Source organism: Xiphophorus hellerii, chromosome 8 (genome assembly GCF_003331165.1).
Source record: "Xiphophorus hellerii strain 12219 chromosome 8, Xiphophorus_hellerii-4.1, whole genome shotgun sequence".
In the NCBI taxonomy this organism is placed as follows: Eukaryota; Metazoa; Chordata; class Actinopteri; order Cyprinodontiformes; family Poeciliidae; genus Xiphophorus; species Xiphophorus hellerii.
Genome location: NC_045679.1, coordinates 5,997,133 through 6,022,120, shown reverse-complemented (window position 1 = coordinate 6,022,120; position 24,988 = coordinate 5,997,133). Strand labels below are relative to the sequence as shown.

General features: G+C 38.3%; 1 protein-coding gene and 1 long non-coding RNA gene across 2 annotated transcripts in view; both read left to right on the top strand.

The window, feature by feature from the left end:
- The first annotated feature begins 3,793 nt into the window (after nucleotides 1-3,793).
- The window catches only part of LOC116724647 (uncharacterized), a 31,458-nt gene continuing 10,263 nt past the window's right edge, over nucleotides 3,794-24,988 (top strand). The window contains exons 1-3 of the long non-coding RNA XR_004340203.1: nucleotides 3,794-4,180; nucleotides 4,697-4,757; nucleotides 4,947-4,997. This is a non-coding gene — a long non-coding RNA (uncharacterized LOC116724647). The remainder of the gene's footprint in view (nucleotides 4,181-4,696; nucleotides 4,758-4,946; nucleotides 4,998-24,988) is intronic.
- On the top strand, nucleotides 7,181-23,476 carry LOC116724461 (NLR family CARD domain-containing protein 3-like). Its single transcript, XM_032570179.1, has 9 exons — nucleotides 7,181-7,269; nucleotides 7,501-7,614; nucleotides 9,452-9,542; nucleotides 9,692-9,914; nucleotides 10,061-11,852; nucleotides 15,538-15,711; nucleotides 16,180-16,353; nucleotides 22,757-22,803; nucleotides 22,953-23,476. The coding sequence occupies exons 1-9, from the start codon at nucleotides 7,181-7,183 to the stop codon at nucleotides 23,474-23,476; spliced, it is 3,228 nt and encodes a 1,075-aa protein (XP_032426070.1).

The following is a 24,988-nucleotide window of genomic DNA, read 5'->3' as shown; positions in this document are numbered from 1 at the left end:
GGAACCAAACGTCTCTCCTCCAACTTATTTCACTGATTAATAACAAGGTTGGATAAAAACATTGAGCTGAGCTTCTCATTCCTTAAAGAGTCATGAAGAAAGACTCACCCTGGAACTGCAGAAAAGAAGTTAGAAAGTTTAAAAATAGATGGAAAAAACTTTGTAAATATATTCTAACAAGTGATTTAATTATCTGTTTATTTTTGTATCTTTTAATGTATAAAACTGTATAAAAAAGGTGTAAATGGTTAAAAATCTTCAGAATGAGCCAATTTTTAACCTGATTAATCATCACAATAATTCTTTGTTGGACCATCGCTACGCGGTACTGAGGAGGAAACTTTAAAAAAGTTTTAATGTAACTTTCTCTATGTCCTAACATGAGATAATCTGAGAGAACAAATGGAGTTCCTCTGCCTCCTCCCTGTGTTCTGCTGAATTACTCTACTGGGTCAGAAACAAGCCATCAGAACCAGAACAATTAGCCATGAGCCTGCAAGTATTGGACATGTTTTTGTCTAAATGAGGTGATTTTATGGCTCCATTTTGCCAGATCACATAGTAGCATTTCTACCTAAAGCCAAACATTAACAGCCAATCCATGTGATCGGTATCTGTGATCGGCAGTGATCGGACCTCATGGTGATCAGAACCGGCAGGAAAAACCCTGATGGGAGCGTCTCTACCCAGGAGTAATATGATGGTTTAGAAGTTCATTGAAATCTTTTCCGTTTTGAAAGAAGCTCACATTTGGGGAACTTGTGAATGATTACATTATTTATCATACTTGGTTCTGCTTAAAATAATTCATTTCAACTGAATTATTCTATTGTCATTATTGTTCTTACATTTGGGAGATTGAACATTTCTGTTTTTATTAAGTTTTTAAAATAAAACTTTAAAAAGTTCAGAAAATAAAATCAATCTACTGAACTTTCTGATTTTATGAGGATCTGTTTGAAATGTTTGTTACAAAGTTGATTACTGCATTAATTTTGATGTGAATTAAATTGGTGTGTTTAATTTGTGTTTTTTGTAATGTACTGTTACTGGATGTAATACTATTTTTATTTTTTAAAGGATTTTGACCCGTTTACTGGCCGACATTTATTCTATAAATCATTTGGTGACCAATTAAAAAGTAAATGTATTGAACTAAAAATGGAATATCTAATTTCTGGAGCAGAAATATTAATCACTAATACAGTTTCCTCAAGTGACTGGAGTTTATTTATTTTTAACACAGTTTGATGAAATGGTGAAGAAAAATATAAGACAATTATAAATGGAACTGGTTCATTTTTGGGGAAAAACTGTCATAATTGTCAGAAAAATATAAAGAAAATTAAAAACTTTGTTTTTAAACACCTTCAGTAAAATTAAACTCATAAAAAATGTTTAATAAATCATGGAAAATACTTTATTTTAAGATAAATCACGGTCGCACCACATGACATTTTTTAAGACCACAGCCGAATCATATTGATAAAAAAACCTCTGAAAACGTCTCATTTTAATTTTTAATTATAATTTCTGTGTGCACAACATTTCAAATGTTCTAATAATTGCAATGGATAAACATATTTTTAAATGTTTAATTTCCCCTGATGGAAATCCTGATACGTCAACGACCCTGAAACAGACGTTCCTCCAAAATCTCAGTGATTTCCTTTTCTTTCAGTCTTGCATCCACATCAGCAGAAAGAGGTTTTGAAAGCACTGAAATATCATCAGTAGCAATAATTTCAGCATTTAAAAGCTCAAATCTGACTTCATCTAGTTGAGTATCAAGTCCTTGAATGGGAGGTTTTAGACTCCTGGGTAGTTTGAGCAGTGAATGTAACAAACAGCCATTGATAGAAAAAGCTGCTGTTCCTGTAAATGAAGTCAACATGACAGTTTGATTTGATATGTCAGCCTCCTCTCCATCAGTAGAAGAGGCTACTGATGGATCTGATGATCCAGAGCAGTGCTTGCTTCAGAGTCAATACATTTAATCAGGTGGGATTTTCCACTTCCTGCTCCACCGTTGACATAGAAGTAAAATGGATGAGGGTTCAAAGCACAGAAACACTGAATACACCAGTCTCTTACTGCACAGTTTGGTGTCTCAATTGGTGGATTGATGGGAAAACTGAGAGCATCAATTTACTGGACTGAACTGGAGATTGATAAAACACGGAGTGGAGTTTTCTTCTGTGCATTTTTGTGCCATAAATGGATTGGAAACCAAATCTGGAAAGAGTTTGACTGGAAAGTAAAAACCAGATTTAATAGAACTCCATTAAAAAGTTTCATTTCCAGGATTCCAACCACAGATAGATGTTGGAGGAATTTGTGGAATGGTCGGTCATCACACACGTCTTCTGGGACTGACCACAAATAAAGACCTTCTGGGAGGAAATGAAACAGGAGATTGAGGACATTCTAAGGACAGATCTCCCCATGGAGCCTCTTCTATTTCTGCTGGACATAAACACCAAGGATTTAGTCACTAAAGATCAATGTTACATATTGTTGCACCTTCTGCTACTAGTAGCAAGAAAGACAATTACACTAAACTGGATTAAATCCTGTTCACCAACTGTTGCTGAGTGGAGAAAAACTGGAACATGACAACATGATGGAGCGTCTGACTGAACAACTAGACATGAAAATAGATCATTAAATATGTAGTTTAGAAAATAAATATTGGATTTGAAAATTAAATGTTTAGTTTGCAAAATAAATTTTCACATTTTTTCTCTATGACATGATGAATAAACTAAAATAATGTTCTTATTTAATTAAGAATAATTAATTAATATATTTTTTACATACCAGTTTTTAGTGTTTTTCTTTTATTTTTAAAGGTTAATCTTTTTTAAATATGTTTTGTACATCAATGTTAAATTTCTGGAAAGTCTAATATTTATTATAAACTAACAGCTGCCATCATAGGTGGGTTTAGTACCCAGATGTGATACTCTAATGACGTATCACATATATATTTCAATATATTGAAATATAGTTCAATATATTTTTAGTAAGTAACTGTGCAATAAACTACACAAGTAAAAGTAACAAAGTATTTGGTGAAATGGCTTTTATTAACTACTGTTTTACTGATCATAATGTGCAATGTAATATTACCCATTTATTTCAGCAGACATGAATAAAAATGAAGTTATGTGCACTGTTAGGTATTTTAAAACCAAAAATGAAAAATATTAATACAAGACAACAAATGAAGGTTTGAAGAAACCAAACATAAACATTTATCTGTGTATCATGTTTTATTTTTTATGGATTAAAATGTGTTCTTCATTCAGTTAAGTTACTCGCATTAGGTTGCATATCAACAACATTTACTCAAGAGTTTTACATATGGAAAAATAGTCGTAATTTGTTTTTTGTCAAAAGTTACAGAGTAATTGAATAAATATTTAATTAGTTAATACCTGCCCTTGGCTGTTTGAGCAATATCACTTTTACAGTTTCTAATAATTTATTGCAGAATATATATTTGTTATGTGTAAGCCATTGTGACTTGTATAATTAATTGTTAAATCCTACAAAACAGCAACAATAATGTTAAAAAATCTACAGTGATTCATTTCAAACATGCCTTTTTTTCTACCAATCATTTGTATATTTCCTGATGTGTAATAACCTTTTTTTAATGTTAGTAGCTATTACGTTGTGTCCTCGCTCTATTTTGAGTGGGAATTAACCATGTCTCGTTTAAACTTATCTGCAAAGTATAAAGATGTTGTTTTTAAATTGTATTAATTTCTTTTTGTTCCTGCAGAATTCCATATATTCAGATGTGGCCTACCCTGGAGAGACACATCTCACTTTCATTGCCCGAACTGTTTTTCAGCCATTGACAGAAGGGACAGGTTTGTTAATCATTTGGTTAACCAGGCAATGACTTTCAATATGGTGTCCAGCTGTGCATCAGCCCAGCCACCTGTCCAGCCAGCAGCTACCAACAGGAAACAGGAAACAGTCATGTAGTCCACACCTGGTTTCCACCTCTTTCCCTTGACCCAGCACTACACCTACCAGTACATATTTTTGCTTTGGATGTCAGATTCACCACAATATATTAATTTTGTGATTTAATTGGAAGCTGCAGGCACAAGATCTGGACTGGGTTCTGATTCCTGTGTGGCGTCCTGGACATTGGACACTATGCGTTAGTACAATACTTATTTACATATTTACTGCATTTCTTGACACTTGTCTAAATCATTTATTACTCTGCGGTAGTGTTTATCATCAGTGTGACATATTTTTTCAGATTGTGAAACCTAAGCAAAGGGAGATTTTCTTCCTTGATTCTATCAGTGGCTTCACAGATGAAAACCACATCAAAACATTAAGGTTTTATAGGAATGAGTTTGAAAGTGGCATGTGTTCAGCATGTTGTTCCATTGTTCCACGGAGGCAAAGGTTCAGCATTAATCTTCATATTTATGTAAGAGTAAATATCCAAATTGAATTTGTGGATAACGTTTTAATGCCTGAAATCCAATAGGACATACATTTTCTAAGCAGTCTTGTTTCTTTTTAAACAAGACGTGGGTTAAAGCTGGACCATCAAGAGACCGTTCTGTCTCACATCTGTCTTTCATTCTCATACATGTTTATAATTTTTATGTTGTGAAATATACCCTTGCTAATTTTTAACTTAAAAACTTTGTATCATCAGAGAAGTCTGTCTTCAGATGTCATCTGGACCATGGACAGAATTTGTTGGCAATGATGTTAAGGTGAGATGTTCTGATGGGACACTTGTGGTTCTTTAGAGCTACAAGATGCTTATTTCCAACCATTCCTGCTTTAAATGTTTATAATCAATACTGTGGGTAAGGCTGTTGTCCTTCACCTCAATCTGATTGTTATGGTAATGACACATTAATTTTCTTCCCCCTTCTTGAATTTTCTCTTAAACACCACAGGGATTGCCTAAACAAGGACTGTCCAACAACTGTGTAATGTTTGTAGTGATGGTAACATCCGCCTCCACCCACCATATTGTTGTAGGTGATTTGCTGAGCAGATGAGATGAAGACAGTTATAGTTAGAAATTACACTTTGGTTTAATTTATGTAACCAGTGACTTTATTCAAAAAGGTTTTCATATAGAAAAAAGATCATTCTCTCTGGCGGTTACCAGCGCAGTGTCTACTGCCGGGGTCCGAGCCCCAAAGATTATTTCTTGTCAAATAAACTTTCTAAAACCTACTTTCTCTCTGTGTGAGTCTTTCCAGGTTGAAGCTACATTTAAAGTTTTAAATGAATCCCTTTGGGTTTTGCAACAATTGGATATTTAAGGTCTTTATTTTATGAATCGATTGCAATTGATAGAATTGATATGGAATTTCTAACTGGAATAGTGGGACACCAATCAGTTTACTGGTTGAACTGGAGTCCTTATAGCAAAAGTTTCCAATGAGACATTATGGTAAACAATGATAATAGCTGAGCCAGGTCACCTGCTACCATAAATATTCTAGTTTTCTGAATGGCACTTGTTAGAAGTTCAGAAGTCCTTTGGTTTGTTTGTAAATTATATTCACAATGTGAATAATAAGAAAAATATTTGGCAAATAAACAACAAAAGTGCTCTGTGAATGGACGTACTAAGTTGGCCAAAATTGTTTACTAAATGTTTTACCGACCAAACCTCTTTTCCATCTAGTTCTTATTTAATAAGCCAGAGGCTATTATATTTTAGATTGTAACTTATTTATTTTAAGAGTACCACTTACAACATCAAAATATATTATTTGAACTTCAGCACCAGCAACTATTTGTTTATATCTGTTTTCTTAATCTGCGATGGACTGGCGATCTGTCCATGGTCAGCAGCCCTCATGACCCATTATAGGGATAATTCATGATAATTAATGGATGGATAAATGTGCTCTTAATGTAATGTACATTTGTCTCCAAAATATTGATTTGATTCATGTTTTATTACTTTTGTTTGAGATAGATTGGGTGTAAGGATAGATAAATACATCTCCATAATATTTCCTTATTGTTGCTTATTCTAGATTGTTTGTTACTAATATAATTTTAAATAAAGATTTAATAAAGATTTGAAAAAAAAGTGACTTACCACGTGACAGACATACCACGTGACATATCACGTTTTGTAGCCATTTCTTTACTATTTAATTTGTATTTTTAATGTTGAAAGTGTTCTTGGGTGTTTTAAAAGGCGTTGTCAAATAAAATACGTTATTATTAGTATAATTATTATAACACGGTCGGTACAGGAAATAGTGTCACTAGCGCCCCCTTCATTTCCGGAATGAAATAGTCCCATTTCCATATAAGGTATGAGACTGACAGTGGTCCGTCCCCGCCCCTTTCTGTTTGCTGCAGCGAGGTGTACTTGGGTGCGGCTCCAGACCGTTAGTTGGGTCTCAGTCTGTTGTTTAAATTTTCTTCTTTAACTCTTTGGACAGTTTGAACAAACTGTAAGTTTAATTTGTTTATTTCTTGAATTTTTCATCACTTTAACTTTTTCCTGATTGTTTCTAATCTCTGATGTTTGGAGAAAAGTTTCACTTCTGATTTCAGCTGAAACTTTAATATCTCTGCTGTTTGAAGGCTAATCTACAGGATTATTAGATTATTGATGAACTGGAATCAAACAACATGATGAACAGCTGATGTTTCGCTGTTTTCTTCTCCGAACTGATTCATGTTGTTATTTCCTGGTACCGAACTCTAGTCTCCACCATTAACGGTCAGCAACAGTTTCCTGTTGCTTCCTTTCAAAATAAAATATTATTAAAATGGGTTTGATTCAGTCAGATGATTAAATAGTTCATCTTTAATGGAGCGAATAATCCACTTGTAGAAATTAATAATTGTGAACTATAAGACTTGTTCAGGTTGAATCAGTGAATGTAAATGTTGCTCCATGTCTCCATCTAGTGGACTGATAGTAGAAGTGCAGCAGCTGATGGCAGCTTCCTCTGCCTCTCTGCTGTCTGACTGCATTCACCTGACACTGATATGAAGCAGAGAAGAAGAGCCAATCAGAGGAGGAGCAGCTGATCTTTTTCCAGCTCTAATGATGTAAAGGATGATCAGAGTTGATGTGCAGATGAATGATGTGTGTTTCCTCTGCAGGTGAAGGTAGAAAGTGTGTGTGAGCTGATCTGAATTCAGCAGCATGGATCAGTGTGAGGACAGAGAGGAGGGAGTTCCTCCCTCTAAAACCACTCTGTGTGGGGAAGATGAGAGCCAGAGCAAAGGTCAGAGGTGAGGTCACCATCTCTAACTGTCCACAGCCCTTTTCACACAGCGTTCACTATATCAGGCCAGAACAGACGCGGTGATTGCATTGTGATTCTGTGTTTGTTATGATGTAAAGCACTTTGAAATGCCTTGCTGCTGAAATGTGCTATACAAATAAAATTTGATTGATTGATTGATTGAAGCTGCTGCTGCTCCTGTTTGCTGATTAAGTTTTAATCATCATGTTTCTGTTAGGATCCATCAGAGACTCAAACCAGAACCAGAACCCAGCTGTGTGTCCTTTAAGAGTGACTGGTCAAAGGATGAATTGATTAACTTTAAATCTCCTGGATCTCCACCATCAGAGAGGTGAGCTGTTTCTAACTGCTGTAACTGTTCAGTTTATATCTGTTATTGTGGCCATGTGATGATAACAAGTTCTGTTGGGTTCTGTTGTCATGAAAACATTAAAATGAATTTCAGGTTATTCTTTGTTCATATGCATTACATAAATAACATTGATGTCTCCATAATAACATGATACCATGGAGACAGTAAAGTCCAAATGGATTGTTGCTACTGCAAAATTATTTAAATAACTTGAGTATTAATCAGGTCCATTTAGATCAACAATCTTTACCCAGAGGTTCTACACGTCCATCTAGTTTACAGAAGTCTTAAAATTCGGTCTGATGTTTCCCTGAGATCAATTTTACCATCATTCAGGTAATGACACTGCCCCCTACTGGCCAGTTATTGACACCACATATAAGCAATTATTGCTGATGAATCCCAGAGAAAATTAACCAGAATAAACTCACTTTTAAACCAGGACACAATTCCATCAACTATTATGTTGACATGACCTTTGAATAACAAACATCTAATTGCATTTTATTCTGTTTTGCATCAACTTATTTTTTTCAAAACAAATTTATTCATTTATTTTGTACAATATTAACATTAACACAAAAAGTTAACATTAATTAATTTCATGATTATAATTACATCTCCGTGTTTCAAACATCATCCAATATGATGCAGTTAAACTAAATAAATTATCTTGTAGATGTGATTGAGCAGTGGGCTTCAGTGTCTCTAACGGACCATCTGGTTCTGATTGAAGCTCCATCAGATCCTCCTTGGATGGTCAGAGTGGAAATGATTCCTGGTTCTTCTCCATGTCAGAGCTCAACACTAAGATCACCAAACTTCTCTCAGTCATTTCAAACCAACATGTTTGTCTCAGAAACAAATCTTTCTGCTCTTTAAAGCAGGCTGGACATTATTCAGGAGGATCAATGATCAGGAACATGTTGGAGGATTGGACCGGTTCTGATAGGAATCATTTAAAACATCAAGTTGACGATCTCTTTGGTTCTGTTGTGTCTCACAGCTCTTTATTTTACAAATGGTCACAATAAAATTAATCTTTAAAACAGAACTCCACAAAAAGTTTTTAGAGTTGTTTTTTTACCAGGTTCCATCAGAGTTTCACACAAGAAGAAGAACCAGAACCCAGCTGTGTGTCCTTTAAAAGCAACAATTCAATGGATCATAAGATTGACTTGAAATGTCCTGGACCGCCATCATCAGAGAGGTGAGCCGTTACTAATTGTTGTAACTGTAGAAATAGAACCAGTAAGAACTCAGATGTTCCCAGTTATATTTACAGAGAGGTTTGATCTACTATCTACAAAAATCAGCTGCTCTGTTCTATTGAAATCACCATCTTATCTTCATCTCTGGGGTGTTGATGATGATGTTCTTCTGCTTCCTGGCTCCATGTCAGACTGTGGAAGACATTTCCATGACCTCCTCCATGTCCACATCACCTCAGATCTATTCATCAGAACCTGATGGATGTCCCACACTGTCCTGAAGATCTGTGTGGACAGAGCCTTCATTTCCACTGTCCACAACCTCTGGGAAACTGTCTCCATCAGCATCAGATCTGCTGACACTGTGGACTGTTAGAAGTCCACTTTCAATACCAACTTTTTGAAATGTCTACTGGGTGTTTCTGGTGTTACTGGTCTCCATTGTTGTAGTTAATCTTCCCTCTAACTTCTTTGTATGATTTTTTTTGTGATGCTCTGTTTTTCTGCTTTATGGAATTTTAATGTGAAACTCCTGGTGTTTCCATCTGTGAATACTGATGGATGAATATTTCCTGACTTCCTAATTGTTCCTGGTTCCTCCACAGAGTGGACCAGCAGAGCTCAGAAGTTCCCAGTGGTCCGTCTGCCCAGCAGAAACAAACACAGCTTCATGCTGTGTTTGACTCCATATTTATGGTCTGTATATGTACAAGAAGTACTTTTCCATGAGTTCTGTTCAAAGTCACCTTCATGCTGCACTTTGTAGACCAGAGGACTGTCAGTCTGTCCAACATCCATCTGGTGTTTGGCTTATGATGTTTCCTTCATCTATAATTCTGTTCCAGCTGCTGGAGGACAATATTGTCACTTTTGTGAAGAAAGAACTAAAGAAGATCCAGAAAGAGCTGAGTCCAGATTACCCAGAACGTTCAGAGAGTCAGAGAGATGACGATGTGTTGGAAGCTGATGATGAAGAGCAGAGGAGGAGCAGCAGAGAGGCAGTGAAGATGATCACACTGAACTTCCTGAGGAGGATGAAGCAGGAGAAGCTGGCTGACCATCTGCAGAGCAGTAAGAGGATTTCTACAAAGGTTTAACCTGATGGATAAATCACACATTTACTGAAATTTGAAGAGATGGAATCACATTTATGCAAAGCATCTTGAGAATAAAAGTTTATCTAGTTCTTGATTTTACTTTTTGTCTTATTTTAGAACGTCTTGCTGCAGTTTGTGAACATCAACTTAAATCTGGTCTGAAGAAGAAGTTCCAGTCTGTGTTTGAGGGGATTGCTAAAGCAGGAAGTCCAACCTTTCTGAACCAGATCTACACAGAGCTCTACATCACAGAGGGAGGGACTGGAGAGGTCAATGATGAACATGAGGTCAGACAGATTGAAACAGCATCCAGGAAAACACACAGACCAGAAACAACAATCAGACAAGAAGACATCTTTAAAGTCCCACCTGGAAGAGATCAGCCAATCAGAACAGTGATGACAAAGGGAGTGGCTGGCATTGGGAAAACAGTCCTAACACAGAAATTCACTCTGGACTGGGCTGAAGACAAAGCCCACCAGAACATCCAGTTCATATTTCCATTCACGTTCAGAGAGCTGAATGTGCTGAAAGAGAAAAAGTTCAGCTTGGTGGAACTTGTTCATCATTTCTTTAGTGAAACCAAAGAAATCTGCAGCTTTGAACACTTCCAGGTTCTGTTCATCTTTGATGGTCTGGATGAGAGTCGACTTCCTCTGGACTTCCACAACAAGGAGATCCTGACTGATGCTACAGAGTCCACCTCAGTGGACGTTCTGCTGACAAACCTCATCAGGGGGAAACTGCTTCCCTCTGCTCTCCTCTGGATAACCACACGGCCTGCAGCAGCCAATCAGATCCCTCCTCAGTGTATTGGCATGGTAACAGAGGTCAGAGGGTTCAATGACAAACAGAAGGAGGAGTACTTCAGGAACAGATTCAGAGATAAGGAACAGGCCAGCAGGATCATCTCCCACACGAAGACATCACGAAGCCTCCACATCATGTGCCACATCCCAGTCTTCTGCTGGATCACTGCTACAGTTCTGGAGGATGTGTTGGAGACCAGACAGGGAGGAGAGCTGCCCAGAACCCTGACTGAGATGTACATCCACTTCCTGGTGGTTCAGACCAAAGTGAAGAAGGTCAAGTATGATGGAGGAGCTGAAACAGATCCACACTGGAGTCCAGAGAGCAGGAAGATGATTGAGTCTCTGGGAAAACTGGCTTTTGATCAGCTGCAGAAAGGAAACCTGATCTTCTATGAATCAGACCTGACAGAATGTGGCATCGATATCAGAGCAGCCTCAGTGTACTCAGGAGTGTTCACACAGATCTTTAAAGAGGAGAGAGGTCTGTACCAGGACAAGGTGTTCTGCTTCATCCATCTGAGTGTTCAGGAGTTTCTGGCTGCTCTTCATGTTCATCTGACCTTTATCAACTCTGGTGCCATCTTGATGAAAGAAACACAAAGATCTAAGAATTCTTTATTACTTAATAAATCTGACCTAAAATCTCTCCATCAGAGAGCTGTTGACCAGGCCTTACAGAGTCCAAATGGACACCTGGACTTGTTCCTCCGCTTCCTCCTGGGACTTTCACTGCAGACCAATCAGAGACTCCTACAAGGTCTGCTGACAAAGACAGGAAGTAGCTCACAGACCAATCAGGAAACAGTTCAGTACATCAAGGAGAAGGTCAGTAAGAATGTGTCTGCAGAGAAAAACATAAATCTGTTCCACTGTCTGAATGAACTGAATGATTGTTCTCTAGTGGAGGAGATCCAACAGTCTCTGAGTTCAGGAAGTCTCTCCACCGATAAACTGTCTCCTGCTCAGTGGTCAGCTCTGGGTTTCATCTTAGTGTCATCAGGAAAAGATCTGGGTGTGTTTGACCTGAAGAAATACTCTGCTTCAGAGGAGGTTCTTCTGAGGCTGCTGCCAGTGGTTAAAGCCTCCAACAAAGCTCTGTAAGGACACAGATTGTTACTCCGTTTATTTTTTGATAGAAATCTGCTAATTATGAGGTAAATATATTTTCATGTTTCAGTTTATATATTGGTACATTGTTTCTTCAAAGTGTCCCACTGGTGGGGAGGAAGGAGACGTGCAAAATGAAACGGACTTCCTTCAGCAAAGCTGGACATATTGTTTCATATCCCAGCAGCAAAACTACTCCTCTTCATGTTAAATTTGAAACTGGGTTAATTTAGTTCATTGTGGAATCTTATAATTATCTCTCCATCCTCCTTTTTGCCTGTAGTTCTAAACTTTAAGGCTGGAGGACTAACTATAGAATGAACCGATTCACAACAAACGGGAACATGAATGTGTGAAAAATAAGATAGTCCCTTCTCTGTCCAAGCAAAGTGATGATGATTTGAAAGAACATAAATTTTCATCATTTGTATAATAACAGATTTTTCTCCATGTCTCCTCAGACTGAGTAGCTGTAACCTCTCAGAGAGAAGCTGTGAAGCTCTGTCCTCAGTTCTCAGCTCCCAGTCCTCCAGTCTCATAGAACTGGACCTGAGTAACAACAACCTGCAGGATTCAGGAGTGAAGCTTCTCTCTGCTGGACTGAAGAGTCCAAACTGCAACCTGGAAACTCTCAGGTAAAATGTTTTAAATCCTAGTGAAGCCATATTTCTGTACTTTGTTACTGTATTTTTTATAGATAGGAATCTGCTAATTATGAGGTAAATATTCATGTTTCAGTTTATATATTGGTGCATTGTCTCTTCATTGGGGTGTTGCCAAAAAAAGAAACAGACTTCCTTCAGCAGCTGGACATAGTGTTACATATTAAAGCAGCAAAACTTCTCCACTGTTAAAATTTAAATTGGATTAATATAGTTAATTATGAAAATTTATAATGCTATTTCCAACCTCCTTGTTACCTGTAGTTCAGTCCTTTAAGGCTGGAGGTCCAAATATAGAATGAACCAGTTCACAACAAATGCAACGGTTGTGTAAAATAAAATAGTTCCTTCTCTGTCCAATAAGAACATTGTTGATTTGAAAGAACATAAATTTTGAGGAATTATTTAATAACATGTTTTTCTCCCTGTCTCCTCAGACTGAGTTACTGTAACCTCTCAGAGAGAAGCTGTGAAGCTCTGTCCTCAGTTCTCAGCTCCCAGTCCTCCAGACTCAGAGAACTGGACCTGAGTAACAACAACCTGCAGGATTCAGGAGTGAAGCTTCTCTCTGCTGGACTGAAGAGTCCAAACTGCAACCTGGAAACTCTCAGGTAAAATTTTCTCGATGATAGTTATTTCTATCCACTAGCTGCTAGCAGAGATTACCAGAAGTATTTGACCACCCATTTAAATGATTGTAATCAGGTGTTCCAATAACTTTCATGGCCACAGGTGTATGAAAATAAGCACCTAGGCCTGTAGACTGTTTTTACAAACATTTGTGAAAAAATGTGTTGCTCTCAGAAACTCAGTGAATTCCAGAGTGGAACTGTGATAGGATGCGCAACAAGTGGGTTTTTTATGTCCTGGACAACTGAGAACCTATAAATATGTAGAAATTTAATATTTGGGAAGTATCATAACTTAAACTTAAGGCTGAGCACCAGAGTTTCCTAGAAAAATGTTCAGAATTTATTTTGTGGTTTTAAAGTCTCTACATTGAAGGTGATGAGAGCAAAACATAATTGAAATATTGGCCACATTCAACAGAAAAGGAGCTAAGTCTATGAAAGCAATGTAGCCAGTTTTGCTACTTTTGATTTAAGGCATAATAATGCAGTTTATCATGATTCAGCTGAAGTAATGAAATGAACAAACTGTGGTCTGATTTTTGTTAGTGTGTTTCTTCCTCTTGAGCAGTGAAAGTAAATAAAATGTGTTTCATGTCTTTTGCTTTAAGTATTTACGTACTGGAGGGTTTTTTGTTTGTGCTGCAGAGCCACAGCTAGCAGCTAGCTCCTCACTTCAGCGGCTCTAACGGAGCCTGTGCCGTTCAGCTGCTGTTGCTCCTCCTACACTTTGGACTGAACCATTGTTCTAAGAATGGTGGGGGGGTTCCTTAAAATTTATTCTTGTTCTTTTCTTAGATGAATGGCAGATTTACTTCGTTCTTTGTTTCTATTGCATTTTTATATTGATATTGTTTAAATACAAAGGTTTCTTTCATGATTTATTTGGGGGGGACAATTCCAAGATTGCGGGGGTCCGGACCCCCCGACCCACCTGGGATTTACGCCCATGTCCATACAGGTCAGCCTGTGTCCAGTTTGAGTGAAAAGAGGTGCAGGTGATCCACGCTTCAGAGATCAAGCAGTGGCAGCACGAGGCAACATGTAGAGGCACCAGCTGTGTGATTGGTCCACTCTCCTCGTTTTAAATGCATCAACTATAAACCTATCTATAGAAATAAATCTGCTCCACCAGGCCAGTGAAACGCTCAGAGCAACAAAGACTCTTGCAATCCAGCTTTGTATGAAAAAAGAGCATTATTGCAGATCCTTCCTCCCAGGAGTTGTTAGACTTTCTAACCAGAACTGCTCCCAAAAAACTCTTACATATGATTATAAATTGCTCTACTCAGCTGCACATTTTTTCAAACTGATTATGATGTTTTTATTAAATGTACAACATTATTATCCGTCTATTGTAAATGTGTACTTACTCTACAGCCTCCTATTATTTCTTATTTTTACCTTTTCTTCAATGTTTTATTTTTCCATTTACCTTAAACTTGTTGCTGGTAAACCTGAACTCCCTGCTGTGGAAAAATGAAGGATGTTTCTGTTCTGATCCGTTCTATAAGTGACAAATGTTGATTTTTATTACTCATTTAATGGAATTAGAGTTTTATTACTATTTCATTTTAGTGACAATTTAATTTATTGACTATTTTCCTCTTGTGAAAATGACCAGTTCAGACCTTGGGTTCTACCTCAATGTTCTCATCATGTGATGAATTGTGTGTCTGCAGCTTATCAGGCTGTTTGGTCTCAGAGGAAGGCTGTGCTTCTCTGGCCTCAGCTCTGACCTCCAACCCCTCCCATCTGAAAGAGTTGGACCTGAGCTACAATCATCCAGGAGACTCAGGAGTGAAGCTGCTGTCGGCTGGACTGAAGGATCCACACTGGAGACTGGAAGCTCTCAGGTATGGAGGAACCTGCTGCAGGAGCAGAGAAGGTCTGATAGAGGAGGAAGAGGGAGAAATGTCTTTAGTCAGTCTGCTGGGAAACATTTAGTTTGAAGCTAAATAGTTAGCTTGTTGCTCAAAGGAACAGCTTTTGTCAGTTGCTGCTCAGTTTTCCATCTTTGTATCCAAGCAGTTAAAAAGTGAAAGATGAAATCTGAGATTATCTCTGCTTTGCTTGAAGCTGGTGTTTTCCCTCAAACCAGCTCTGATGCTGTTATTCAGCCTAGATTTCCACTGCACTCTTTCTGTTAAAACTGACACTGGATTCATTTAGTTCATGGTGGATTGTAATATTTCCCTTGCCAGCCTCCTTGATGTCTGTTGTTCAATCCTTCAAGACAGGAGAACCATCTACGAAATGATCCAGTTCAATGTGTGAAGTAAAAAGTCCTTTCAATCTTCCCAAGAAGAAAATTCTTGGGTGGAAATAAAGAAATAAATATTTCTTATTTTGCTGAATAACAGATTTTCTCTCTGTCTCCTCAGACTGAGTGGCTGTAACCTCTCAGAGAGAAGCTGTGAAGCTCTGTCCTCAGTTCTCAGCTCCCAGTCCTCCAGTCTCAGAGAACTGGACCTGAGTAACAACAACCTGCAGGATTCAGGAGTGAAGCTTCTCTCTGCTGGACTGAAGAGTCCAAACTGCAACCTGGAAACTCTCAGGTAAAATGTTCTCTTTCCTGGTGAAACCAGATTTCTGTGCATTATATTCTATCAGATATGATGCAAATGTGTTTTCAATAGTAGAGTAAAATAATACTAGATGTCTTACTGTGAGATGGGTAACCATGTTAAGTCTCGACACAAACATGGCTGGTTTTCCTTTACTGCAGCCTGAATGAACCAAGAAGAGAAATATTTAGAAAGGTTGGGTTCAGGCTAACATTGATAGTGTAGCTCTGGATACTTGACAGATTGCTGCATCCTGGTGCACAAGGAGCATTATTGCAGATCCTTCCTCCCAGCAGTTGTTAGACTTCCTAATCCATTGTACATGTGACTACCTACATACCTACCTACCTACCTACCTACCTACCTAACTAGCTAACTAGCTAACTACCTAGCTAACGACCTACCTACCTTGGGTTCTACCTCAATGTTCTCGTCATGTGATGAATTGTGTGTCTGCAGCTTATCAGGCTGTTTGGTCTCAGAGGAAGGCTGTGCTTCTCTGGCCTCAGCTCTGACCTCCAACCCCTCCCATCTGAAAGAGTTGGACCTGAGCTACAATCATCCAGGAGACTCAGGAGTGAAGCTGCTGTCGGCTGGACTGAAGGATCCACACTGGAGACTGGAAGCTCTCAGGTATGGAGGAACCTGCTGCAGGAGCAGAGAAGGTCTGATAGAGGAGGAAGAGGGAGAAATGTCTTTAGTCAGTCTGCTGGGAAACATTTAGTTTGAAGCTGAATTTGTAGTTTGACAATTAAATATTTAGTTTGGAATGATGGGATTTATAAGTGAATGAATAACATGGTGAAAATATAACTTGATATTCTGAACATCATTTTGACTGTTATGACAGTTGAATAACTAAAATTATTTCTGTTAGGTTTGACTGTGTAACTTTGCAAAGAAGAGCCTATTACCATATAGCACCATTTTCCACATGGTACTGTATGAACCTGGGAAACCGACCCATCTACTGGAACCACAATGACATGGTAGTCAGAGCAGCAGGGGGCCAAATATAGCTCCATGTGGAACCAAGAGGTTGGAGAGAGAAAATCAGTTTGAAACTGTTTCCTATCAGAGTTCAGTTTGTCTCTCTGTCTTCACAAACCAGGAGCATCATGGGCTGGGCGGGGCTTCCACTGATGGATCTACTGAGGAAATACAAGAAGCTGATTGGCTGATGGACAGGAAGTTAGACTGTTCAGATAAATTACATTAACAGATATTATTGGCATTGAAGAGATATAGCTGAGAGCAATTATAGATTCTAGAATAAGTGGAAATGTTTCAGTAACAGGAAGAGGATGAGCAACATGTTAAAATAATCATCTATATTCAGAGAAACAAGTAGAGGAATTTATCTAGAATATATATAATATAAAGTCAGAACCTTCTTGAAATTCACTGTTATACAGACCACAAGAGATCTTTTAAGCTAAACAGTCATTAATATCTAAAATAACCCTTTGAAGAATTTGAATTAATTTGAGTCACAAGAAGATTTTATTTCCTTTTGGGATCAATAAGCTGTTTTTAAATTTGAATTTAAGTATATCCATAGAAATAATAATAAATAATTAGAAATGAAAGAAGAGATAACTATTATGAACGTTAGATTAGAATCAGTATGAGCCCCACAGCGACCTGAATCCGACGGCCAACTGCTGCCTTATTTGTTCGTTCTCTCACTCTTTTATTTTACCAAGACTGCCAGAACCACTTTGTGTCCAGACTTGGGTTTAATAAAACCTCTTTGTTAAAAACATCATCTGGTCTGGACTTTGTATTTTGTGAGTTCTGTGTGATGACATGAGGATCGTAACATATTGGTGGCCCATCCTATTCCAACAAAATGTTTAAAACATATTTGGAGGGCCGTTCAATGTTGTGATATTTATGAATGCAGTTTTAATTGTGGTGACTTCTGAAAGTGTGTTTTCCATGTGTTTAGTGACCTTTAGTGTCAGGTTGGTGGGGTGTTTTCAGAACTCTTTAATTTAAATACTGGGTTAAATTTCCCTGTATTTAATGTTTGGCTAGTGATTGTTTATGGATTGTTTAAGGAGCAAATTTGTTTCCATTTTTCCCACATTAGTTTCGTCGTAATTCTTGTTCAAAAAATAATTTTTGTCAGTTGCTGCTCAGTTTTCCATCTCTGTATCCAACAGTTAAAAAATGGAAAGATGAAATTCCAGATTTGCTCTGCTTTGATTCAAGCTGGTGTTTTCCCTCAAACCAGCTCTGATGCTGATCCTCAAACTAAGCCTGATGCTGTTCTTCAGCCCAGCCTTGATTCTCAGGCTTCATTGGACTCTTTCTGTTAAAACTGACATGGGATTAATTTAGTTCATAGAGGAATTTAATATTTCTCTTGCCAGCCTCCTTGTTGCCTTTAATTCTGTCCTTCATGGCTGGAGGCCTATCTATATACTGAACCAGTTCACAACAAAAGGCAACATAATTATATATAAAACAGTCCCTTAAATCAGTAAAGAGGAACATTGTTGACTGGAAAAAAGACACATTTTGAAGAATTGTTTAATAACAGATTTTTCTCTCTGTCTCCTCAGACTGAGTGTCTGTAACCTCTCAGAGAGAAGCTGTGAAGCTCTGTCCTCAGTTCTCAGCTCCCAGTCCTCCAGTCTCAGAGAACTGGACCTGAGTAACAACAACCTGCAGGATTCAGGAGTGAAGCTTCTCTCTGCTGGACTGAAGAGTCCAAACTGCAACCTGGAAACTCTCAGGTAAAATTTTCTCCATCCAGATTTCTGTCCATTACCTGCTATCAGAGATTATGTAAATTTTATTTCAGTAGCAGATTATAACATCAGTAGATGTCTGACTGTGATGTGGCTAATCATGCTAAGTCTTGACACATAAACTCAGTTGGTTTTCAATTACTCCAGGCTGACAGAACCTAGAAGTGAGGTATGTAGAAAGGTGGGGATCAGGCTTTAACTGTTAGTGTAACGCTGGACACTTGACAGATTGCTGCATCCTCAGTGTACAAAGAAGCATTATTGCAGATTCTTCCTCCAACCAGTTGTTAAACTTTCTCATCCATTTTACAAATGACAAATTTAGATTTTTATTATCTACAGAATGAAGTAAAGTTTTCTTACCATTTTATGAGATTAATATCATAATTAATATAATTACTTGAGTGTTTGCCTCCCGTGAAAATGACCAGTTCAGACCTTGGGTTCTACCTCAATGTTCTCATGTTCTCATCATGTGATGAATTGTGTGTCTGCAGCTTATCAGGCTGTTTGGTCTCAGAGGAAGGCTGTGCTTCTCTGGCCTCAGCTCTGACCTCCAACCCCTCCCATCTGAAAGAGTTGGACCTGAGCTACAATCATCCAGGAGACTCAGGAGTGAAGCTGCTGTCGGCTGGACTGAAGGATCCACACTGGAGACTGGAAGCTCTCAGGTATGGAGGAACCTGCTGCAGGAGCAGAGAAGGTCTGATAGAGGAGGAAGAGGGAGAAATGTCTTTAGTCAGTCTGCTGGGAAACATTTAGTTTGAAGCTGAATGTTTAATTTGATAATTAAATATTTAGACGCCTCATCTGGAGGCAGAGATCATTACCCAGTTTTCTGGAATATTCTCCAGACTAAGAACGGCTCACAAGGAAAATTAAAGAGTGGGATGGGTTTAATAGTTTAATAGGGACTCTGACTAAATGAATAAAAGAAGTTCAGTTAGATTTCCATGATGATCTACTGATGACAGAAAGGACTTTAAAACAATATTTGATGGAGCTCCAGACCAATCAGCCCCAAGAAGCAAAGATGAGAAGAAAAGTAACTCCATGTTGGTCAGATGGATGTTTAAAAGTTATGGGAGAGAAAAATAAAGAACCTTAGAATTTAAACAAAACTCACAACTTTCAGGATTTAATAAAAATTAAATTACATAAAAAGTGAAGAAAACTATTCATGAGGCAAAGAAAGAAAGTGAGAATTTTAACAGTTTCATCCATTTAGTAGTTTGATCTCCACCAGGGGGCGACATCTGGAAAATGATCCAAAGAATGAAAGGAATCAGGAGAGAATGGAAATCCCTTGTTTTCCAGAGGAAATGAAGAATTGCAGTGAATGATGGTGAAAAAGTAGAATTGTGCTCTGTTGACTGTGGTGGAAATTAAAAACCAATAATAAGACGTTTTAGACAGATCCAAGAAAAGACTAATGTGTTTAGGTTTTCAGTAGTTGGGAAAGCTTTTGGGATTGTTCAATAAAGTTTGGGAAAAATTCCCAACGTCTTGGAAAAAGGCAGAGACCCTTCATGTTGGAAAACCAGGGAAATATCCATCCGACCAATCAGATTCCAGATCCACAGCTCTGACGTCACATTTAGGATAAATAATGGAATCGTAATAAGAGAAAGAAAAACATTTTATTGATAAAGTAGAGGGATGATATCAGCCCATCAGATGGTTTAGAAGAGGGAGAGGAAGCATCATGGGACTGCAGAGGTCCTTCACCTGATCCTGGTTGTTGGGACAAGAACTTTGTTACTGAACTTAAGGACATTTTTCATGTTTCTGTACGTAAGTAGATTTAATGGTGGGAACTTTTACTCCACTACATTTTACAGTATCTGTACTTTCTATTTCACTACATTTCTATAAAGCGTTGCGTTACAAGTTACATCCAAGTCGCTTTGCGCTTTTTGATTTGTTGGTTAGTTTGAAAGTAATCAATGATTCTGGTGCCGCCTTTGCCTCCCTGATATCATGAACTGCTAGCTTTCAAAAATTCACCATCAAATCTGAAAAACATATCGAGGAAAGTTAAGCTGCTAAACGCTGTCTGAGTTTTGGGTGTTAAACTGATTTAGGTTAGAGAAGTTTTATGTAATCTTACCAAGCTTCTAGTTTAAATCGACTGCAATAAATAAAACAATTAAATAGTTGTAAGCAGCTGAACTGGCAGTAACATTGATTACTGCGGTCGGGGCGCATGGAGCGCAGCGTCTCCTGCCATGAATGTCCCAGTAACGTTAAACTCCTCCACATCCTGGTTACTGAATTAATGTGAATAATCTCCATCTCATATTTACATTTACAGTCATATTCAATAAATTAGAATATTGGTTCCCATGAGGCTCGTTTGTCACATTTAAAACAACTTCAGCAGATATTAAACATATTTTTCATGCTTTCTTACTTTTACTGAAGTAAAAATGTTAATGTGGTTCTTTTACTAGAGAACATTTTTGTCTGTTTATTTGTACTTTTACTTCAGTACATTGTTTGAGTTCTTTCTCCACCTCTGGTGAACAGCCAGTAGGTGGCGCTAGAGTCAGGAGGAGGCAGCCTGGAGAAAAGTCTGTTCCTCCCTGATCTGTTTCCAAGCAGTCAGAGTGTAGAAGTTGAGAGCTGGAGAAGTTTCCTCCTGTTGCTGCAGCAGCAGAGATGTTCTGCTTCATGGACTAAATCAGGTTGGAAAGAGGAGAGATCTTTACTGAGCTGCTGGATAAAAGCTTCTGAAACATTTCAACTCTTTCTGGAAACTAATGAGACATAAAAACAATGGATGTTTTTACCATTCAGACCTTTAGAACCAGTTCAGGTCAATAATTCAGTTGTATCTTTTGAAGATGAACAGATTTGATGTGAAATGATGAAATTCTTCATTTCTATCTGATGTTCCAGCAGATCTGTAGAAAATGGAGCTGCAGCTCTCAGATATTTCAGTCGTCATGTTTTCTATCAATGAATCCACTGATTAAAGCAGGAATCTCATCTCCATGTTCTCCTCCAGAGGTTCCCAAGGTTTGTTCCTGGAAGCTGCTCCTGGTTCCTCCAATCCAGGCTCCGCCCACTTTAGAGGAAATCTGTCCATATATGGCGCTAAGAGTCACCTTGATGCTGCAAAGCTTTGTTCAGGGATGAGATGTCAGGATGTTAGTGTCAGTCTGTTCCAGGCTTTAGTTGTTCTCCTCATGAGGAGCTGAAGTCTCTGACAGGAACGTAGAGCTGAACAGGAGAAGAACTTGAAGCTTCTTCTTGGCCTCTGATTGCAACAGCAGGACAATCCAACATTTTAGTCTGACTTCATCTGGAAATATTTCTTTGACCCTGAATCAGTTTGAAGGCAGGCCAGCTCCTCATCAGAGCTGAGATCTTCTCTGTCCTCCATGCTGGAAATGTACAAGTCCAGAAGCTCCTGATCAGTGACATCAGAGCATGACATCATCAGTAGAGTGATGATGTCATTTCCCTCTCAGAGCAGCTTGGAAATCTGAGAGGAAAGATGCAAACAAAGACTCTCTGGACTGTTGGATCTGCTGGTTCTGGTTCCAGATGCTCCTTGGACACTTTCACAAGCCATTACTGCAGCTGCTGTATTCAGGATGCTGCTTCTTCTTCTTGGTCTCATTGTAAATGTGTGCAGCAGCGCCACCTGGTGGTGTTGGTTGGTAGAGGAAGTGCTGAAAGGTTGGAGGTGTTTGTCAGAGATGTGTGATGATGGAAGCCTCTCCCTGGTTTGTGAGTCTGAGCTCAGAGATCAAATCTTTGATTCTTGTTGAACTCTTTGTTGAATGTGATGCAGCTTCTCCTTTTTAATGTTTGTATTTCTGGATATTACAGTGAGGCCACAGCAGGTTTTCAGCAGCAGGGCTGTTTAGTGTTTCATTCCTTCATCTGTGTGTGGGAGTGTGGATGGAACAGGTATCCAGGTGTTGTGTCAGAGTTTAGATTGATTGCATTTTAATGCAATTATTAAATCAAGTTGAGCTTCCAGAAATGTTTCCTTAGTTTCCTGATGTCCTTTTAGGCTTCAGTGAGTTTCTTCAGGTTGTTACTGAGGGATTTCCTTTCTCCTCTCTGTTGGAGCTTTTCCTGTGTTTGGAGAAATGAGTTGTACTGCAGCAGCACCAACTGTCCTTCCTACATCCACTGCAGTTTGCAATCCAAATGTTGGACTGTTCCTGTCTCAGTGGAGGACAATGTGTGTCTGAGAGACATGTAATGTCCATGTTTGCTGCTGAAAGAGACTGATGGTCTGACCCCCCTCCTCCTTTCAGGGTGGAGCCTGCTGGAGGCCAATTCTTGACACCAGGTCCATGGAGATGTAAGTGTGTTTTTCATCTGATTCATGACAACAAAGCAGCTCACATTCAACCATCTTCAAACTGTCACATCACTCATTCAGGAGTCATCATCAAAGTGTCAATAAATGATCAATAACTGCAGCTGGATTGTGTTTGTTCTCTCCATCAGATTCCTGTCAACTCACCATCGACACAAACACAGTGAGCAGAGAGCTCAAACTGTCTGAAGACAACAGGAAGGTGACACGTGAGGAGATTCAGTCATATCCTGATCATCCAGACAGATTTGATCTTCCTCAGCTGCTGTGTAGAACTGGTCTGACTGGTCGCTGTTACTGGGAGGTCAAGTGGAGAGGAGAAGTTTATATATCAGTGAGTTACAGAAGAATCAGGAGAAAAGGAAACAGTAGAGACTGTTTGCTTGGATATAATGATCATTCCTGGAGTCTGAGATGTTCTGATCGTTATGGTTACTCTGTCTGGCACAATAACAGAGAAACTCGTCTCTCCTCCTCCTCTGACTCTAACAGAGTAGCAGTGTATGTGGACTGTCCTGCTGGCATTCTGTCCTTCTACAGAGTTTCCTCTGACTCACTGATCCTCCTCCACACCTTCAACACCACATTCACTGAACCTCTGATTCCTGGATTTGGGTTCTGGTTCAGTTCTGGTTCCTCAGTGTTTCTGTGCTGAGTTGAGTCTAAAGAGTCTAAAGATTTTCCTCCTGTCAGAGAAACTCTCTCACTGTTGAACAGATAGTTCAGTCTCTACAATCTATTTCTTGGTGAAACAATTCTGATTGAGTCCTTGGAAACTTTTTCTTCTTCCAGTCCTTTAAAGATGGAAGCTGGGATTATTCAAGGATTATTCCAGGATTATTCCAGGATCCTCATGTTTTTCTGTCTGTTTCCAGTCAAAGCTTCACACTGAATATCAAGATGTTGTTTCTCTTATTTTTTCCTTTCATTCATCAGATTTCATTGAAATGTTGATCAGTTTTTCTCAATCACTGATCATTTTCTGTTTCTATCGGCTCCTATTTTTCTCAACATGTCAGATTTGAATATTAAATCTTCCTTTTGTAAATTTGCTGCAGTTTTTCTTCATGTGTTTTAAATACAAACATTTTTCTTCTGCATTTGGTTCATTTGCTGCTCATTCTGTTCTTTTCCTGTTCAAATTTAAATATTTGCATTAAAAAGATTTTTTCATCAACTCTGCCTTTCAGAAAGTCCTGATTTAAAGTAAAACATTCCCATCCCATGAAGGTCAGAGGTCAATGCTTTGAAGCCTAAAGTGGGAAAATCTTCATATTTTCTGTTTCATTCAGAACTTCTACCTGAAACTCAGAACCTGCAGAACATTTTTCTCTTTGGAGGAAAAATCCCAGGAACTGGAAGATCAGAGCAGAATGAAAACTGGAGATCAGTGTTGGACAGAAAAGGTCTGATCGCTGCATCTCTGCTATATTTTACATTTAAATCTGATAACAAAAAGTAAACCTGTTTTTAGTGAATAAACCAACATGGATATGACCCGCCACAGCGCCAACGTAGGCCACACCTGATTCAACCCAAACCGGAAAATAAAGGATTTAAGTGGAAAAAGCAAAACCCAGTAAAATCAGCAGCTGGTTGTGATTAAAATGCAGTTTGTTGCAGAGGTTCAAACTTCCTGATGGTGACCTCTCCTCCATCCCTCACCTTGTCTGGCCGGTTTTAATCCTCACTGCAGTGTTAGACTGGAGCTCATCTCTCAGATTAACCAGATTAACACTGAGCTGCAACAGGAACCAAACGTCTCTCCTCCAACTTATTTCACTGATTAATAACAAGGTTGGATAAAAACATTGAGCTGAGCTTCTCATTCCTTAAAGAGTCATGAAGAAAGACTCACCCTGGAACTGCAGAAAAGAAGTTAGAAAGTTTAAAAATAGATGGAAAAAACTTTGTAAATATATTCTAACAAGTGATTTAATTATCTGTTTTTTTGTATCTTTTAATGTATAAAACTATAAAAAAGATGTAAATGGTTAAAAATCTTCAGAATGAGCCAATTTTTAACATGATTAATCATCAAAATAATTCTTTGTTGGACCATCGCTACGCGGTACTGAGGAGGAAACTTTAAAAAAGTTTTAATGTAACTTTCTCTATGTCCTAACATGAGATAATCTGAGAGAACAAATGGAGTTCCTCTGCCTCC